Here is a 21,438-nt window from a genome sequence, read left to right on the forward strand (position 1 = left end):
AGACGGCACGCGTGGTGAGAAGTGCTACGATTTCTTGTAAACTCTCATCCCTTTTTAGTTTACAACGGGACATTCCGTTTAGCTGTCTGTTCGTAATGGGTCAAAGACTATGGTTATCTGAATCTATTACATTTATTTGAGGTGCCACGCGTCTAGTAAACTCTCAAATTCTTTCAGTTCACTATAAACGCCAAGGCTTCTTGTATAAATACATTTGTATACATTTACCATAGATGTTCTCCCCAAATTTCAAAGTCATGTGTCCTTGGAGTCCGAAGATATATCATAAATAGATTTACATAATCAGGAAGTACTTAGCATTTATTTAAAGTAAAAAGCTACATGTATTGGTAATATTAAAGACTACGAACATTTTTGATACTGCTTATTTACTTATTTGGCCGTGTAATCGGTCTTGTCTCAGGTCGCTTCGGAGTTACATCATCGTCAGACGATTGTGAGCTGGTACTACTTTCTTTTAAAGCTTTCTTTTCAGGGATTTCATAGGGAAAGTCTCTATTCTGCTCTTGGAGAGCAGTTTTTAGTCTCAAGAGCGCAGTGCGATTTATATTCTCTAAACATATATCTTTAATTGCTGTTTTGAGCGTTTCCAGCGCTTTATTTAGATTGTTATTTGTAGTATGTATGTCAATCAGACAAGAGTAGGCATTGCCAATGGCTCCTTCCGAGATCTTTGATTCTCGCAACTGGCTAATCACCGTTTGGGCTAACTTTTCGTCTTTTTGCTCGCGAGCTGTTTGCAAAACTCGTTGGAACATCAGACGAGGTGCGTTTGAAAGATATTTATTCCAAATGGATTTCGACGCAGCCTCATTGCCTTGTGAGAGCAAATGCATCCAAAGTACATTTACAGGTCCCAATTGTTTATGTTCAGCGAATTTCTCAGCAATTTTTTCGACTAAAAAATAATACATATGCTAATTTAGAACCTGTCTATAATAAAGAATGTTACCGAAATACGTACATAAAGATAATGATTCGGGATTTTGCTGCAAAATTCCCAGAGCGCCACCACGTGGAAATTGATCAGCCAGTTTAGCAGCTACTTCTGCAGTCTTTGCTGCAGCAATTTGATCATACAATGACCGCAAGTACTGATCCGTTTTACCAGCTACAATATTTGCGTGACAAAAACGGTTATCAAAAGAAACAATCTTCTTTTCTTCATCGGATAGTTTATCTCCAATCCTCGTCAAAGTGTCTACATCGCCAGACGCAGCGATTTTATTTAAATAAAATTTGAAAATTTTCGGTATTGGATATCGATTTTCGGCTAACACCTCATTTACGATGTTTGTAGCATCTATCAAACGTTCAGCGCGTACCGCATGCTCAATCAGATGAGATAGATCCGTGACGCTCGCAGATTCATTAGGCTGTAATTGATTCTTAAGACTGAGTGCAGCATCAATATCTCCGCTGTTGATAGCTTTCCGTAAGAGCGACAAATTTGTTTGTGGCTGGGAAAATGCGCTCATTGCGCTGTTATCTGGTTCAATTTTTTTAATTCTCTTGGGTGCAAGCGTGATCGCTGCTCTTTGTTTTGGTACAACAAATGGAACGTCCAGGTTCTTTTTTTTTAATAGCTCTGCCAATTTTATTAGGAAAATGTCATTTGGTGCTATATTTTCCTCCTGCATTTTCGTCCAAAGTCCCAAAGCCTTTTCCGCATCATCCGATTTACAGTAGCTCAGCAATAAGTTGTAGTAGATTTTGTTGCGATCGATATGATTAAGATCCTTCGTCGCTTCAACCAAGCCTTCCAAGGGTTCTACCATGCCTTCATTCTTATAACGTTCGCAAGCGTAGTTGATACGTTGTGGGCGTGTACGAAGTCCAGGAGTTTCTAAAATCTTTCTTGCTTGGCGTATGCGTCCACATTCGACAAATGAAAATACTAAATCATATAGACTGTTCACTTCCCCATGAATATTTGTACTTAAATCAGTCAACTTCTGCAGATTAGCGGCGTCCTCTTTCTGTATGAGACGACATGCAAGATCATTCTTCCAAGGTGTGCACTTGTATTTTTCGCATATCTGCTCAAATACTTCCATAGCTTTAGGTATGTTGTCATTTGTAAGATGCACCTTATTGTAAAAAAGTGCAATAAAAGTTTCAACTTTATCATCAAAATTATCTAAAAAAAATAGGCATACATACTTTTATCAATGGACCCAATAGTACATTGGTGGGATAGATATATTTTCCACCGACTAATGCATCAAATAGTTGCTGCAATTTCTCGGCGTTGCCGGCTTCGGCTATTGTATTCAACAAACGCCACACAGTCGAGGTGTAGCTAAATGAACCCTCGGTTTCGGCAATCAATTCCGATTTCTTGTTACGGTCTAAGAATTCAAGTGCTTCTTCAAATCGCTCTTCAACAATAAGTAGTTTCGCAATGTTTACTGTTTTCAGATTGTCCAACACGAATTGATTATCTCTCGCTTTTATTTTCGCGTATAGCTCCAAAGCTTCTACTGTCTTATTTTCCATTGCATATAAATCAATCAGTTGCGCCCATATCCCGATAGGAATGGTAAACTTTTCAGCTTCCAGTTTTGCTATAACTTGCAATGTTTTATCTAAATTACCTGCACGGAAACATGCATTCAGTAGTTGTCGTTTCAAATTGTTTGTATTTTCACCTTTCGCTTCGATATTGGCGATGAAGCGCTCAAGCTCTTAGAAAAAGTATACTTTTTAAATTAAATATTGAAGCAAGGAAATCTACTGAAACTTACCTTCCACTGTCAAAGAATCCAGACTACGCTTGCGCGGTTCTGCATTTTGAAGGGGAATAAGCTCTAATTTGCCCGAGGAAATTTTAGCCAAGTTCTCAGAAATTTTTGTTGTCATTTCTGAATTCAAGCGATCTGAAATCCGCGACGCATTTGTATTGCTAATGGGCAACCCCTCTTTTACCAACGCTGATAGAATGTTGTCTAATACCTCAATTCTGTTACGGCGGAAATAGGTACAAACGTCATTCAGCACAGAACCAACAACATCGAAACTTTGATTAGAAGCCCCAACGGCAGCTTCAATCTCGAAATCAGAGCTCTCCTCGGGTTCAGTACGCTGAGAGCCTGCTGAACGACTCTGAACGCTTTCGTATAGCTGTCTTAAAACACGAATAAAGGAGGCATAGTCGTTGGTAGTGGATAAGGCATGAATCAAAGGTTGTCTGAATATCTGCGGTGAATAATATGCTCTAAATGATTCCATAATGTTGGCTGTGGACTTCAATTGATTTATTGTCAATGCTGCGTAAGAAGCAGAAGCCGCTGCATTAGCAGTCGATATGCCAGCACCACGCAAGATTGTGACGATTTTTTCCCAGTTTTTTTCTTTCAAATTAGGGATAACGTAGTCACGTAAAGTCTCAGAATTCGGATTAAGAGCGAATTCCTCTTGCATGTGACGTATTATGTTGATAATTTGATTCGATTCCGCGGAGCAAATCAAGGGCCAGAAGTAGTGTTGGCGGATAGGCCAGCCTGACTTTTTCAGTTCATGCAATAACGGAAGTGCACTTGAAACCACACCATTACTAAGCCCAGCTTCGGTAGCGATCAAAAGAGCTTTTGGATTCAGACCTGAAAAAGGATTTGACTTACATATACGGATTATATTATTATATATTCGACTTACCTTCATCTTTTAGAGTTTTGCAAATGCCTAAGATTTTTTCCACGGGTCGATTGACTTTGACAAGCTGCTTGATGAAGAAAGTGCCAGTATCCACTAATTGACCATCCGGACGGGTGCCACGTGGCATTACTCGCAAAATTTTTACTCCAACATCCTCATATCCTTTATTAACCAAGCGTAGTATAACATTCACAGCATCCTGATTGAAGCCTGTTGATATGCGTAATCTCGTCAGCACTGCATCCACTTTATCTGCATGTCCATGAATACTCAGCGCATAAGCGATATCCATCAGATCTTTATCAAGCAAGAATATTTCCGCTTTTTCGCATTCATCTAATGTACGAAGTATAGCGTCGATATCACCATGACGAGCATAGCAACACAAAAGCGTTGTATAGGTATCAGCACTGGGTTCTAAATTAGCTTGCTTCATTACGGACAAAATGCCTTTGGCTGATTCCAAATCATTGGCCTAATATTTGGGAAGAAATAATTACATAAATATATACATCTAGTTGGTTCCCTTAAAACTAAACTAACAAATTTATCAGCATTTCCCATTTCGTTTTCTCATGTAGGTTTTAAAATGTGTCTGGTATTCAAACATAAATTTTATTCTAAAAAAAAATTTTTAAACTACTTGAGCAAACGGCTCCCAGAGCTTTAAATAACTTTTCAATACTACATGTACTCTTGCCATCATTTATTACACTATGCAACAAAATTAAACTTGTTGGCCTGGTATTGAGTAAAACCAAATGCAAGTAATAGTTTTAATTGTTGCAAACGTCAAGCTGTGAGGTTGTACCTATATTGTGCTCTGATTTTGGCTTTCTATTTGTGTTGTGATAAAAAGTGCCTATGGGCATCTTAGGGCCGTTTGCACCATGTCTAGTGAACGCTAACTGGAGGTACATCCTTCAGTTAAGATCGATAAAGCAGTCGATCACATGTTATAGGCTTGGTGCCGATAACGTCGATAACGATGTTTAACTGGCAGGTGGAGGTAAGATTTTCAAATTTAGATTAGATTATCCTTTATTTTCTTATCCATCATAACTAGTGTTGGTCCGATACCAGCATGTACTCGATGCCTGCACTCATTAAAAGTATCAAAAGGAATACTCGATGCTACTCGAAGTATCGTTAGGGCTACTCAATTCTACTTGTATTCGAAAGTATTTACACAGACGAGAAATTTTAGTTTAACGACCCTTCACAATATAGCAACATACAGTGGAGAAAGGCTTACGCTGGATTTCCACTAGGCATTTAATGGCAAAAATGACAAATGACAAGAATAGTATTTAATTTCATTTCCACATGGAATTTTTTCAAATGGCATAATTTTTTTGTCATTTTGTAGTGGAAGCTCGGCATTATGAAGAGCGGAAAAAATGCCTTTTGATATCCTCCTACTTTGAAATGAGGTTACTTGAAAGTGCTGAAAAGGTAGAGCTGGCAAACTATCGATACTATCGACACCACTATCGATAGTTTGGTACTATCGATAGTCCAGCGACTATCGAACTATCGATGTTTATATTATTCACTTCTCTTCCTTTACGCGGAATTCAAATTGTTCGTAAGCTTGTGATTTTGTTGAATTTGTGATTAAACGTATTGATTTCTGAAACGGTAAGGAATTAAATATGTGCATACATAATTAAATAAGCATTCTGTATAATTTCAATTAACAAATGAAACTATTTTAAAGATGGACGACATTATTAGCATTGACGAGGGTGAGTCACTTTCGCCGCCAAAAGTTAAAAAGCCCAGAATATCGGATGTGTGGAAATATTTTAAGAAAAAGGATACAAAAGCTAAGTGCACGTATTGTGAAAAAGAATATGCACACTGTGGAAATACGAGCAATTTAAAAGACCACATGTCTAGGTGCGACGGTATTAGAAGCAGTATGCGGAGCAACGCCACCACCAGCAGCAGTAGCACTACATCGTCGACCGCGTCTTGATCGCAAAGGTATTTTGTTGGTGAAATTTTTTTTAAGAAGCGGCATACGGATCGGCAGCTCGGTTAACACGGGTGATACGGTCAGACGAGCCTACACAAGAAGTTAATGTCATGAAAATATTAGTCTTTCCAACAAATATTAGGCTGAATCAGCAACAGCTAACCGAGTTTCTGAGCCGTATTTCCTGTGTTATCCGTATTGTGTTCCAATAGTTACTATTCCGCCTTTTTGATATAATTTCATTAATGCATCTTCAGTACACTTGACTTTTTTATCAAAACCGCACCGAGATATGATCAAAATTCGTCAAGAAAGAAGGAAATCGATCGCGCGCTTGCATTAATGGTGTGCCAAGATTATCAACCATTTTCAATAGTTAACGATGAAGGCTTTCGAAATTTTGTTCGTGTTTTAGACACGAGGTATGAGTTACCTTGCAAAACAACTCTAAAAAATAAACTATTAAAATCGCAATATGATGAAATCAAAATCCTGATTAAAAATGAACTGGAGAGTGTCGCGCATATTGCAATAACTTGCGACATGTGGAGCTCAAGGGCTAATGATGGATATCTTACTGTGACAAGTCATTTCATTACAAACGATTTTGATTTGAAATGTTACGTGTTGTCCACCAAACATCTGTTAGACCGTACAAATAAACAGGCCGATAACATCACAAGAACAATGCAATCAGTATTTGACGAGTATCAAATTACTAATAAGATAGTTTGTATTGTGACAGATAACGACAGCACAATGATAAAAATGTGCTCAAACCTGCAAAAAAGGCACTTGCCATGCATGGCTCATACCATTAATCTAATAATACAGGACACACTAAAATTGAATTCAATCGAAAGTATTATTTCAAAATGTAAAAATATCGTTAGATTTTTTAAAAGTAGTAACATTGCTACAGAAAAATTAAAGGAAAAACAAAATTGTAATGAGCCCTTGAAATTGATACAGGAAGTTCCAACGCGCTGGAACAGTTCATTGGCCATGATAAAAAGAATTATGGAATTGAAAAATTCAGTTAATACGTGTCTTTTGGATTTAGATAGAGCTCCAGAGCCGTTGCGAAATGAAGAAGCTTTGGTTTTAAATGATTTGGTGCTTATTCTAACGCCCTTTGAAGAGGCAACCAGGCAATTATCAAGCTCGAGTAATGTGACCGTATCTCTAATCAATCCGTTAATTTGTGGAATGTTCGTCTCCCTGAATGACATTCAGAAAAAGTTGGTTACAGAGGAAGGAGGTGTTGTCGCAAATTTCATTGGCCCGTAGTCATAGTCAAAATAAAGTCGACTTTAAAGTTAGTTCCAGCTTTTTTGACAGATATCTCATTGAAAATTATGTCAAAAAACTGCAACTAACTTTAAAGTCGACTTTATTTTGACTATGACTACGGGCCATTATAACCAGAATGCAAGTACGTTTAGTTTCATATGAATCTAGAACAGTCACCAGGATTAGCACGCTTTTGGATGCCAGATTCAAAAAGGACGGATTTAGACAAGAATCAAATGCTGAAGAGGCTCTTAAGCTTTTAGACAGCGAAATTGTCATTGAAAGCATTCATATGAAGCGTCACAGTAACGACGAAGTTAATGAAAATGACACAAATTCAAAAGAAGAAAGTTCGAACACTCTTCTATATTTCTTGGCCCAAAGGCGGCAAAGAAAAAATCGAACTACTAATGTTGATGCTATCATAACTAGGAGACAATATCTGGAGCTAGAAAATTGTGATGGGGATACTAATCCATTGTTATACTGGAAGGTAATAGTTTTTTAACTAACGCATTTTTTACATAAATATTACATTTATTTTAAGGCAAATGCTAAACCAAAAGATGTCTTGGCTCAACTTGCTCGAAAGGATTTGTGTATACCGTCATCTTCAGTAGAATCTGAGCGAGTTTTCAGCACAGCCGGATTGATAGTCAACGATCGAAGGTCAAGTCTAAAGCCAGAAACAGTAGACATGCTCGCATTTTTACATAAAAATTTATGTTCAACTAAGATTTCAAAATTGGAATAAGTATGTACAGCCACTCACTAAATTGAGTATACGCCGATTTTTTTTTAATATTCGCAATGTTTTTCATGTTATATGTTTATTGTTGATCTTTATTAAAATATGGCTTATATTTTAACAAATACCATTTAAATCCAAGTTTCAAAGTTTGTAAATATTCTACAAATATTCATCAAAATCTCAAACTCATTAATTAGAATTTCTAGAAATATTTTTAGTATGCAGTTTTATAACCCCATCAATTTTAGTACAATAATGTGCAAATTTTAACTGTCTTAAGATTCTTTTCATATTTTTTTTTGTGACGGCGCTGCGCATATTCTTCCATTCAAAGCACTCCCAGAATTATAAACACGAATTTTAAGATACTTGAAATTTCCACATTATTGTACTAAAATTGATAGGGTTATAAAACTGCATACTAAATATATTTGTAGAAATTCTTATTAATTAGGTTTGAGATTTTGATGAGTATTTGTAGAATAATTACAAACTTTGAAACTTGGATTTATATGGTGTTTGTTAAAATATAAGCCATATTTTAATCAAAAAAATAACAATAGAAACATAACATGAAAAACATTCCGAATATTTAAACAAATCAGCGTATACTCAATCTAGTGAATGAATGTATGTATGCATGCATATCGAATATTTTTATAATCTGTTTTTCTGTGCAGTTTGAAGTAAAATAAATTTTTATGTTGCTGTTATAACTAAAAAAAAGCGATGTAAAAAACACCGATAGTATCGAAAACTATCGATGGTTTGTGTCGATAGTATCGGTGACTATCGATGGTGCAGACTATCGATAGTTTTCCAGCTCTATGAAAAGGAGTCGTTACGTATTGAGAAAGCTAATCGCTCACTTGGTTTGATTCTTCTGTTTCAAAACGAATTCTAGACGATGCTGACGAAAATCACTCGCTCCACATCCTGCATTATTACTTTTGTTTTCCATTTTCAATCGTTCTTTTAGTTTTAAGCCAAGCAAAATCAAGTGGTTATCGTTTTTTTTTTTTCAAAAACTACAACACAGACCTATTTTCAGTTGATTTTCCCAAATTTAGCAAACAAGTAAATACTTGCACTTTGTACTCGATACCAATGAAGTACTTGCACACGCGTATCTAAGTGCAAAAAATACTCGGTACTTGGTAGAGGTACTCGAGTATAAGTAAAACACGAGACACTCGATTTTAATTTATTATTTATTTTCTTACTATGTAGGGCAGCCGTTCACTACAAGTGCGCACGAAAAAAGACAAAATACAAGGGCAGTACTTATTATTTAAATATTAAATCTAACTAATAGCTGTCCGTTGATTGTTGTTGTTGCTGCCTTCCAAACTGAAGCCGTAATGGCGTGTCAGTGCTTTTGGTGGGAAATGGTTCGTGTTGGTCGTTGTGCTACTGTTTGCGCTGCACCGAACTGACAAAGCGGATGCGCGTGCAGACTAGCGAGCGTCAGCACCTTTTCAGGGGAAGTAGCTTTTCGTTGATCGAGAGCCAATTTGTTGAGAAGTCAATTCGCTGAGAAGTCAATTGCTTACTGTTGATTTTGTTGTGACGAAATGGCAAGCGGAAGCGCGTGTTGACCACCGGGGTGTCAGCACCTTATGGAAGGGTATCAACCTCTCGCTGGTGTTAACTCTCCCCCTTCTAAAATCGGCCGCCCTCGGGCGCGCCATCGTTCAGTCCTGGGGCCTTGGTAATATTATTCTCTATCAAATTTATGACAATGCGTTTCTGCCGATTCTTCCTCCGGCGAAATATAGTCAGCGCTATGACCGCCGAGATAGTTAATCCACTAAGGGAACTAAACATTATGATTGAGTTTATATTAATTTTGTACCTTAGTGTTGCGATATGTCTTAAATTCCGTATGTTGACTTCGTCTAAATATGGCAACGACAGCGTTGCAATTTGCTCGGTAAACTTAATATCTTGAGCCATGGGAGCCTCCGGAGTCAGTTGGTACTCATTCTTGTGGTTGATGTAACTACTGTCGTTAATGGTCACTTTGCTTTTGAATATAATTAGGTATGTGCCATTTACGGTGATCATTGATTTGTCTTCTTGTTGTATTTCCGCGTAGCGATTGTTAATTATAACGACACCATCGTCTACCATTTCTATGGGCGATATGTTGTGGGCGGATGTAGTCCTACACGTTGCTATGTAGTTGTTTAGTAGCTGTTGTAAACATGGGTTTGTCGTGCTTTGAATTTCCTCGCAGAACGTCGATGCGACCGCTTTTTTGCATTAATCAACTAGCCTGTATTGCTTACTACATTTTGCTACTACATTAGTTTCTAATATTATAATCCTATTGTCGTGCACTACTACTTCTTGTTTTATTGCATACATTGTTAATTTTTGGATATTTTATTACAAAAACGATAATCCCGTGGTTTTGCAGTATCTTAAGCTTAGAATTCTTAATGATATCATTAATGCTAATGGCAACTCGACTTCTTGGCTATCCAACAGGACAGGGTTTAAAATATTAAATTTCCCTAACGTGAAAGAAAGAGCTATGTTATTTAGTTCGGCAATCGCGGCCCTATTTCTGCTACTGATAAGGTTAAATAAATTAGCCTTATCGATTTCTGCTTGTTTAGTGTGTGCTAACAGTTGGTTTATGGTTCTCGTAAGTTTATGGATCTGGATTTGCAACTCTGAATTATTTTAATCTGCTGCTCATTTGCTTCTATAAGGCTTTCTTCTTTTTTGCTGACCTCGTGAAAATCATCGAAATCTGGGGTTCCTGCGAAATGGCAAGCGGATGCGCGTGTTGACCAGCGGGGTGTCAGCACTTTATGGAAGGGTATCAACCTCTCGCTAGTGTTAACTTATATTCTTCTAAGTATTGGCATCGGAACATCACTAATCATAACTTTATGAGTACATTAAAAATTTAAATAAGAAAATAGTTAATGACATAGAGTGTTCAATAAAAGTGAACAGAGGTAATGCCATTTCCTTCACTATGTATTACTTAATGCTGTGGGGCGCAAAATGATAACCCAAAATTTATCTCTGTATGTGAACATGTATAAAAAATAAATGGAAACATTCCAAAAGCAAACTGTTATATACGTACATATAACACCATTGTGAATTTTAAAGTAATCATAAGCTATCTTTATCTTTATGCAAATACTCTTTATGGCTTATTTTACCTTTTATCCAGAGACCGAAAATAACTGGTCCACTTTAAAATGATAAGGATAGATAAAAAAAAGGATAAAGGCAAAGGTAAAAATAGAAACAAAAACAAAGATGCGTAAACTAGTGAAAAAATGAAAAAAAAATCAAGCTTTAACAGAAGAAAAATTTAAAAAATAACAGGTTCTGTGCCAAATGTTTGCATTTGTACTAAAGCCAGTTCTGTTACGAAAAAAAACAAATCAAGAAAAAAATCGATGGATAAATACGAAATAATGAGTGGTCAAATGTAAATGCGCAAAGATTTTTTGTATGAAAAATGAGCAGGAAAGAAGGTTACTCATACGCCACGTACACACGAGTAACACGCTTTACTGCTCGTATTTCATACAAAAAATCTTTGCGCATTTTCATTTGACCACTCATTATTCTCATTTTCTTCATCAGTAACTTGATTTTATTTTGTAACAGATAAGGCTTTAGTAAAAATCCAAAATTCAGGCACAGAACCTGTTATTTTTTAAATTTTCTACTGTTAAAGTTTGATGAATGATTAATTAATTTTTTTATTAAGATTTTTAAATTGGTTCGCAAGATATACGTGATTAAAAAGAACCAATTTTTGCTTAAGCTGAGTAACGGTAAATTATGGTAAATTATGGTGAAATGGAATTAACCATTTGGTTATCGATATTTTTACTGGTTTGTTATCGATATTGTTACCGAATTTGCTATCGATTTTTTATCGATTTTGTTATCGATTATTTATCGATTTTGTCATCGAGTTTTTATCGATTTTGTTATCGATATTTTTATCGATATATTTAGCGATTTTGTTAATGCTATTTTTACAGATTTTCTTATAGATTTTGCTATCGAAATGCTATCAAATTTGTCATCGACATTTTTATCGGTTTTGTTATCGATATTTTGTTGGATGTTAGGGATTATGTTATCGATAGAGTATAAAGGTAAAAACGAAGATAAAGGAAAACAGAATAACATAAATGTAATTAGAACGAACAGGGATAGAGGTAGGGATATATGTAGATAGAAAAAATACAAGAAATATCGTTACTCGAATAAAGAAACAATAATAAAAACTTCCAATTCGTTTTTCTCAAAACTATACTTTTCATGTTACACTATTTCATTATTCCAGCGACGATATAACCTTAAGCAAAAGCAGATGTATGTATGTACATACATATGTATGTATATTGGTTATGAGAAAAAATAGATATGTAACGTAAGTTTCATTTCTCCAGTGTGGCCCAGGCGCACTAAATTTTTTATCACTACTGGTATTCAAGTGAAAAAAGGTGCGTAATTCAACGCTTGATTTTCGGCCCATCTTCATCCTTAAATAAGTAAACTCTCAATAGAAGCAATCTACCGAAGCACTTTTCCAGTATTTTAAACATACCTACTTGGATACCGTTGCATTTAAAACAAAAAAGGAAATCAAAAGGTCAATTCGAAACTTAAAAAAACATCAAATCAAATAAAAGTCTAACCAGTGCAGATTAGCCAAAAACTTGTTATGAAAGTTATTGTGAGTGATTTATTTTTTATAACAAGAAATAAATGACAATTTGTGGCACAGCAAAAAGTGGGCCGGTTATTTTCGGTCTCGGCTTTAATCATTATAACTATTATACTTTAACGCAAACCGCTACACATGAAGTCAATAAAGTGAAGTCGTGAATTGACGTACTAGTTTCACTCGGTATACTACATATTGGCGAAGAGCGTGAAAGAAACATTTATTTAAGATGTTATAAAGGCGCGTGTTTTATGAAAAATTAGCTTAATAAAAACTTTTAATAGACAGTACATTTTATGCACCAAAAGTAAAAAAAAAATTACCATATATCATCCATAAATTTTCGCCGCACAACGAATCTTGGCTTTTGTGGAAAGAGAAACTGGAAATACACTTTGCCGAAATCAATGGCACGGAGGAGAATGCAAAAACGCCTACTCTTTTAATGGCTATTGGAGCTACTCCGTACGAAGTTATACACAACCTTTGCAGTACCGAATCACCTGTCTCATAAACTTATAAAAAACTTTGCGAAATACTCAAAACGCATTACACTCCACCGTTAATTATCTTTCGCGAGCGTAAGAATTTTCATTCAGTCACTCAGGCCGAAGGTATCGCAATGGTATTCGAGGGTAAATAAACTTGCACTTTCATGTAAATTTGGAGAAAACTTATCAGCCTTTGTCTTGGATCGATTTGTAATGGGAATCGGCAATGCAATATTCGAGCGACTTTGCGAAGAAGACGATAGACTAAACATCGATCAAGCACTCCGAAAAGCTCTTTAGTGGAAATGCAGTTTCCATTACCCAAGCAACACAATGGTATGCAAGTTAACTATACAAAATGCAATACATATAACAAGAAGTCAAAAGGCACTAGGTACAACAATACCAAACGCGTAAGCAATGACAACGAGCGACAGTAGGACATTCCCACGACAGCCGGTTCTACGTACCGGAATGACTCGGGTTTCACCCGACCAAGGGCTGTTGTTTCGGCGATCTAACCCCGTTTAGGTCGGCGAAGTATCTCAGAAGTTGTCCGTCCATAGGGCTACATTCACTACGTATTCTCCTACTCAGGGCTGGCATCGAGTCAAACCCTGGGCCAGAAACATACACCTGCTGTGTATGCCGGAGACGATTACACCACAACTCCACCTCAGTCAAGTGTAATGCCTGCGAGGGGTGGAGCCACCTCAGAGTCTGCTCGGGACTACGGACGCATAGACAGTGGACCACGTCGTACGTGGCCCCCTGTTGCTCAAACAGAGCAGCCTCCACGGCTAACCACCGTCCGTCCGAGCAGCCCCACACACTCACACAGCAGCCACACACAGTCACCACAACACAACAACATAATAACACCACAGACCGTACCACAGCCACTACAGACCACATAACACACACAACCGCACCACCACCCACACGCCGCCGCCAACAACTCCTGGTTCCCCCTACAATCTGCACGGTATGTCAGACCAGGATATTCCGTAATGTGACATCAGTCAAGTGCAACACCTGCCTTGGCTGGTGCCACTTTAGGGCTTGCTCAGATCTGCGTACCACGCGAGATTGGACTGGGAACTTCGAGGGCACGTGTTGCGCTGCTCGGTCGCAGACCCCAATTGCGACGCCCCCCCACCACCACCACAGGGCGGCAATCACCTCAGCAGCACACACAGCCAATGGCGGCAAGAACATACACTTCACTTACACCCCACATCACGACACGTCTCCCGAACCACATGAAGCTCCTTCAATTTAACTGCAACGGGCTACAGAGCAAGATTGAGGAGATAACCGTCTTCATGTGTCGGCATGGTATATTGATAGCTGCGGTCCAAGAGACGAAGTTGCACAGCAATTCAACTTTATTGAATTGCGCCGGGTACAACGTGCACCGTCGAGATCGCGAGCGAGATAATGGTGGTGGTATAGCAAATAATAAGTTATTGGTTGGAGTTTGATCACCAATTGGTTTACTTTATTGATTTCACTTTCTTTTATACCAAATTCTTACACTAACACTTACAAATTATTTACGAACTAGAATGTATACAAATATACTACTAATACCTACAAACTAACTACATAACTCTAAAATATGCTAAGTCAACATATGGTTGCAATAAATATATAAATATGTCAGTCGCATTGACAAACTGACGTTGTGGATCAGTTAGTCACTGCGACTGTCTTTGGCGGTGTCTTTGACCGTCCGCACAAGTGTAACAAGATCCTCGCTATGTGCGATGAATGCAGTCTTTGCATAAACTCCCGCTGAGTTCAATGTAACTGATTTGGGTAAACTGTTGTTTGTGTACATTCCTATTTGTTTATACATTACTTATGTGCACATGACAATTAAAGTAAAAAGGGCGATGTGCTTATGCTACACCTTCCCTCTTAAAAAAAAATAGATATATATATATTTGTAGTCAACTATATATATCTATTTTACTGATTCAGTGAACCGCTTGATGTTTGTTTGGGTTGACAAAATTTTAATCGTTTTAGGATCTTGTTACCATTGTTTTGTTACGTGTTTTCCTTTTGTTTTTTTTTGTTTGTTTGTATATTTTATGTGATATTTGATTTTGTTTTCTTTTGGCTTGTGCCGTATATAAGGTTGAGTAAATTGGAATGCTTATGTGTATTATTATTTTTTTTTTTCTAAATTATTATTATGGATAAAGTGGCATGCTTATTTTTAAAGGTTTTAAATTGGTTTAAGCCTATTTTTATGAATTACGATTTCCTTTTTGTTTTTATTGCTATCTCCTATGCTATGTGGAATTAAAGTATAGTTCTTATTTTTATCAATGGTTTTAACTTTATAGTGTCCTGTATATCTATTCTCTAACTTATGGGAGGCCTCTTCTTTAACTAATACTAAATCTCCTATTTTAATTTCCTTACTATAGCTATTTTTGTCATAATTGGATTTTTGCTTTTCTTTAGCTTCTTGAATTAATTTGCTTGCTCTTTGCTGTGCTATTTGAAGTTTGTATTTTACTTCTTTGTCATACGCCTCATGGTTGTATACCGGGCTAATTTCATTTTCTTCCAAAAATTCATAATTTGGTGGTTGTTTTGCGAATATTAGTTCGAAAGGACAATAATTATGTGTTGTTGATGGCGTTGTATTGTAACAATAAGCGAAATACCTGAGGTATTCATCCCAATCGTCTTTGTCACTGGATATGTATGCACGCATATATTCGTTGAATGTCCGGTGACTGCGTTCTACAGTACCCAAAGTCTGGTGATGGTACGGTGTAGAAGTTTTATGCTCAATTTTTAACAATTTACACAGTTCTTTGAACAGGCTATTTTTGTATTCTGTGCCCATGTCTGTTAAAATTGTTTTCATTTGGCCATAAATCAGGATGAAATGCTCGAATATGGCTTTAGCGACAGTTGTTGCATGTTTGCTTGGAACTGGAATCGCTACCAAATATTTGGTTAGATCGCATATAATGGTAACTGCATATTCGTTTCCATTTATCGACTTTGGCAATGGGCCGACTGTGTCGATTTGTACAATATCAAAAGCCTTCGGAGGTGTTTCTGTTATTGTCATTGGTTCTTTGATATGTTTATTAATTTTATTTTTCTTGCAGTGGATGCAGTTCTTTACATATTTTCGTATGTCATTTTTCATATTCAGCCAGCTATATTTCTGCTTGATTTTATCTGTCATGCGATTTATTCCTGGGTGGCCACCACTAATAGGATCGTCATGATATTTGTGCAGAATTTCTTAAATTTTCCCGGGATTTATCACACATATAACCTCTGGGGTTAGAGCGATTGTTAACTTTTTGAGAACTTTATTTCCCATTTCCATAAATTTGCCTACTGCAGTATAATTCTTTTTAAACAATTTGTCCCCTAAGGACAACTGTACTTGTACAAGTCCTAAATTGCCGGCTTCTCTTTCGAGCCTGGTAAAGAATTGTCCTAAGTCAATCTTATCCTCAACAATTAGGTTGCTTGTATCAAAATTGCTACAAATTTTCTTTCCTTTTTTGAAATATAATTTCGGAGGATTGAAAACGAGCTCGACATGTCTTTTTACTTCAAATTTATTTAGCGCTTCGTAAATTTTGGGGTTCTCTTTGTGACTTTCTTTGACTTCAGTTTTATTATTGGTCTTTTTAGCTGCTGATCTTGTTGTTATTTTAAATATTTTGTTTGCTTCCACTGACATATCTTTTAAATTTGTAATGGTTATGCGGGATAATGCATCCGCGATATGATTTTCTTTACCAGCTATATACTCCACCTCAAAATCGTACTCTTCTAAATCCAATCTTACTCGTGTCAGCTTAGATGAAGGACTTTTCATTGAAAATAGGTATGTTAATGGGCGATGGTCGGTTTTTACTAAGAATTTTCTACCATAGACGTATGGTCTGAAGAAGGTTATGGCCCAATGGATTGCTGCCAATTCTTTTTCTATTGTTGCTTTATTTATTTCACCTTTTGTGAATGACCTGGATGCGTAGGCAATTGGTAACTGTTTGCCATCATGTTCTTGGCTAAGGACTGCTCCACAAGCATACCCACTAGCATCTGTCGTTATGCAAAATTTTTTACCGAAGTCTGGGTATTGCAAAAGTGTTGGACTAATTAATGCTTCTTTTAAATAGACAAAGGCTTTTTGGCATTCTTCTGTCCATTCAAAAGTAACATTCTTTCTGCAAAGCCTAGTTAACTTTCTTGAATGTTCTGCAAAATTTGGTACAAATCTTCTGTAATAATTACAGAAGGCTACAAATCTTTTAACTTCGTCAGCTGTTTTTGGTGTTGGGTAATTTTGAACTGTTTCAAATTTGCTTGGGTCGGGTAATATTCCCTTGTTTGTGCATTTATGTCCTAAATATGTTACCTCTTGGCTGAAAAATAAACATTTATCTGGATGTAATTTTAAGTTGTATTTTCTGCAAGTAGAGAACACGTCTCTTAAATTTTTTAGCATGTGGTTTTCTGAACAACCTAATACAACTAAATCATCCATGTAGAGAAATGCTTGGGATGGTTTAAGGCCAGCGAATGCTAATGTCATCATTCGTTGGAATGAATTTGGGGCTACTTTCAATCCATATGGTAATCTTTTGAATCTATATGTGCCATTTTCAGCAGTGAATGAAGTAATGTCCCTAGAGTCTGGGTGTAATTCTATTTGATGAAAACCTGACATAAGGTCTAGGCATGAAAAATATTTTGCTCTTCCAAGTTGATCTAGAATGTCATCAATTCTTGGAAGGGGAAATTTATCTGCTGCTAATTTTTTATTTACTTGTCTGTAGTCAACAACCAATCTCCATCTTTTTTCTGTGTTTCCCGGAAGTGATTTTTTAGGAACTAATAAGACTGGACTATTATATTCCGAAATTGAAGGTTCTATGATATCATCTTTGATTAGCTTATTTATTTGTTTAGTTATTTCTCCTTTTTGTGTTTGGGGTAATCTATAATTTTTAATGTAAACGGGGGTGTCATCCTTCATATATAATTTTTGTTTATACAAATTATTAGAAGTGATTGGTTCTGTTTCTAGTGCAAATATATCTATGAATTCTGTGCAAAGTGGTGTTAATTGAGCTTTAACAAAATTCGGAAAATTTTTGGTTAATCTTTTTTAATTTTTCTGTATCTGTGCAACTTTTACTGTGTGTGGTTGATTTAATTAGTGTATAATCATCTAAATTTCAGTATTAATTTTATAATTTTGAATAGTTGTGTTGTTATGTGTTGTGTTAATAATTCTAACGAAAGATTGCTCGTTATTTGTAATGGTATTTGCAATATAAATGCCATCGGATAGTTGTTGGTGTGGTATGAAAATGTTTTTGTTGTTTGTATTTATTTTAATTTGTCTAATAACTTCCGATCTAGCTGGAATTGTGATTGTGTTGGCGGACAGACAGTTTGTTAGATTCATTGTTATTGTTTGAGGGAAATCATATGGTCTAAGGATTAGTTTATCCTCTGTTTTTCCATAATCTAGAATACAATTGTATTTCTTTATGAAATCTAGGCCTATTATTCCATCACATGGAATAGGAAAGTTGTCTTCTACAACATGAAATTTATGATAAATTAGAAGGTCATCGCCTTTTAGATCTGCTTTGATTGTGCCTAAAGTGCTAGTTATTCCCTGACCAATGCCTTTCAAATCTGTGATTTGTTCAGTATTTATTTTTTCTTTATTATTTATTTGCTGTTTTTTAATTATGGAGATATCGGCTCCAGTATCAATTAAAAAATTTGAGTATGAATTGTTTAATGATGTTCTTGTAGATATATAGCTGTTTAAATTTAGATTAAGTACGCATATTTTTCTTTTTGTTAATTTTGAAGTGGAGTTTCCTGGTTTTCCGTTGCGGTTATGGCGCGCACATTACGGTTCTGGTTGTAGGATCTATTGCCGTTTTGGGCTTGTGATCCTCTCCGGTTATTATTGTTGTTGTACGACCGCGAGTTATTGTTATATCTCGGTTGTGGTCTGAATCTCCGATTTTGGTAATTTCCATAGTTGTTACTACGGTAACCTCCACGGAAATTACTCCTGTACTGACCTTGCTGTCGTACATTTAAGATCGTATTTGAGCTGCCAGTGATTTCGGTACAACTATTAGTGAATTTCGATATTGCGTCGTTCATCGTTGTGAACGTACCTGCTTGCATAATCATTTTAACCTTGTCATTAGAGCAGTTTTTACACATGGCTTTAACTGCTGCCTGTGTTGAATATCTTGTGGCCAAGTCTGGGTTTAATCCATCAGAGATATATGCTCCTTCTAACGACCTTGTGATTTTTTTCAATCTCTGCTGTGTATTGGTTAGCCGTTTTGCTACGCTGTTGGATGTTCAGTAGTTTAGCGGTCAAAACCTCCACTGATTCTCCCTTTATTGCGGTATGTAATTTGGTTCTTATTTGGGCAATTGTGGTCTCATTACTGATAAAATTTCTTGCTGTACCTTTCAGCTTTGTTTTTATCATGGTAATGGCCAATGCCTCGTGTGTATCCTTGATTTGCTCGAGTATATCAAGTGCATCTTGGAAGCTATGCAGATTTTCTGGTTTACCATCAAACTGTGGTAGTACTGACGAAGCAGTTTTGATAAATTCTACTACGGTTTGTGGCATTGTGACGTGTATTATCGGTATTTCTATTTTAAGTTCTTCCACCGGTGTGGCTTGAGTTAATGAAGGTGAGTTGGTTCGGCTAGGAACACGTTCAGACAGAAGTAGTACAAAATCTATTTGAATTTCTTCTTTTGTTGTATTTGGTACATCAAATTCTAGATTGTGTCTAGCTAGAGAAGATACAAGTTTATCTCGTACGGCGGAGAAAAATTGGTAAGCTTCTCTTTGATGTTCTTCGGTGAGTATGTTATTTACGGATTCGATCACCTGCCTTATGCCATTTAGAGCTTCTAAAATTATATTCAGATGCTTTGTTATGGTTTCTGGTGATATTGGAGCACTTTTGTTTATGCACTTATACGATTTATTAGCTTTAATTTTTTCTTCCAATAATGTGTCATGGATGTCTGTCCACTGATTCATTTCTATTGGGAAAGTTACACGCGTTGTTGCACATTGTTTAATTGTCTCAATTTATTTTTAATATAATTTTTTATCAAAATTGCAATTGCAACAATTAAACATGTAGCTACACATGCAAAAGCAGTCAACCACTTATCGGAAACTTCTTCCGCGTTTTCTACAATAGAATGTGGTTCATATTTGACTACTTTAGTTTCATAGGTTTTTTCACCTGAGGTTTCTTTTCCTACCTCATAACCTGTTATTCCTATTAATATTCCGTTTAGTGCAATTTTCCACCAAGTCATGTTTGAAAGAAAATAAAATTTCGATTTTAATATTTTATTTTTATTTATTCATAAACTCGTCATTTAATGTACAAATTTTAATATTCTTCAGGGAATGTTTTCCTTATTAATCTATTTACTTCTTCTGCCAATGTGGAAGGATATACTAAGTCTTCCATAGTGGGTTCCCTACCCATACCTATACGTAACCAAAATTGTTTTAAGTGATTTAAATGGGATCTATTACTTCCCCTAATTCGTGATCTTGATCTACGAGTTTCTGAGTTTTCACACTCTAGATCATCTACAATTTTGTTTATTGCCTCGTAGTCAAGATCATTGGGCAATGCACTATCCATGAGAAAAAGGTTATTAAAAGTATATGAATTTTAACATAAGCGTTCAAATTTACTTTAAAAATTTATTGTTTAAAAAATTTTTATTCTTTATTTGTGTTTTAACATTTTTAATTTCCTCTTGTAATTTTAATCTTTTATCTGAGCTATTAGCAAAGTTAAGTTGTTGATATAACTTTGCTAATTCTACTCGGCTTTTTACTTTTCTTCCTGCCCTTTTTCTTCTATGTACAATTTGTGGGGCAGGAATTTCTGGGATATCTTCTGTTTTATTTAGTTTGTTTCTTTTCCTATACTCTTCAATATTAATCGGTTTAGGTCCGATTTTTTCGGATTTGCGACTCTCGAGGATCTGTTTTGTACCTTCAATAAGTGTGTCTACACACTTTTGAAAAAGTCTATTGATTTCTTTATGATATTTTTTATCAGACTCCTCTTCGGTCGAAATCCTTTGCATTATTTTTATTGTACAGAGAGAAGAGAGAAAAAAAAATTTCAATAATTAATTTTTAACCTTTACCCCTAAGCAAATTACTGCTATTTAGATGGCGGCCATAAGGCGTGCCAGAGTTTTCTAAGAGGTTTATATTCTTTTTATTTATTAATCATTTCAAAAAATTTTTTTTTTTTTTTCTACCTTACGCTGCCGTTTTGTCTCCAAATTTCCAATATTTGCCGCCAGTCATATCACGAAATTATCAATATTTGCTGCCAGTCATATTACCAAATTACTAATATTTGCTGCCAGTCATATTACCAATATTCCACTTCGTCGTCGCGCGTCGTCGATGTCTTCTATTTTTGGG

General features: G+C 36.0%; 1 protein-coding gene across 1 annotated transcript in view; it reads right to left on the reverse strand.

Moving 5' to 3' along the window:
* Positions 1 to 294: 294 nt before the first annotated feature.
* LOC118750266 (leucine-rich PPR motif-containing protein, mitochondrial) overlaps positions 295 to 21,438 on the reverse strand; it is a gene marked incomplete at its 5' end in the record, with an annotated part of 42,113 nt that continues 20,969 nt past the window's right edge. Inside the window, 5 exon segments of the mRNA XM_036484991.1 lie at positions 295 to 919; positions 986 to 2,111; positions 2,185 to 2,708; positions 2,769 to 3,623; positions 3,679 to 4,153. Of these exon segments, the coding sequence (XP_036340884.1) occupies positions 390 to 919; positions 986 to 2,111; positions 2,185 to 2,708; positions 2,769 to 3,623; positions 3,679 to 4,153 (3,510 nt within the window).

Source organism: Rhagoletis pomonella, unplaced genomic scaffold (assembly GCF_013731165.1).
Source record: "Rhagoletis pomonella isolate Grant_MI unplaced genomic scaffold, Rhpom_1.0 Rhpom_scaffold_00186, whole genome shotgun sequence".
NCBI classification, from domain to species: Eukaryota; Metazoa; Arthropoda; class Insecta; order Diptera; family Tephritidae; genus Rhagoletis; species Rhagoletis pomonella.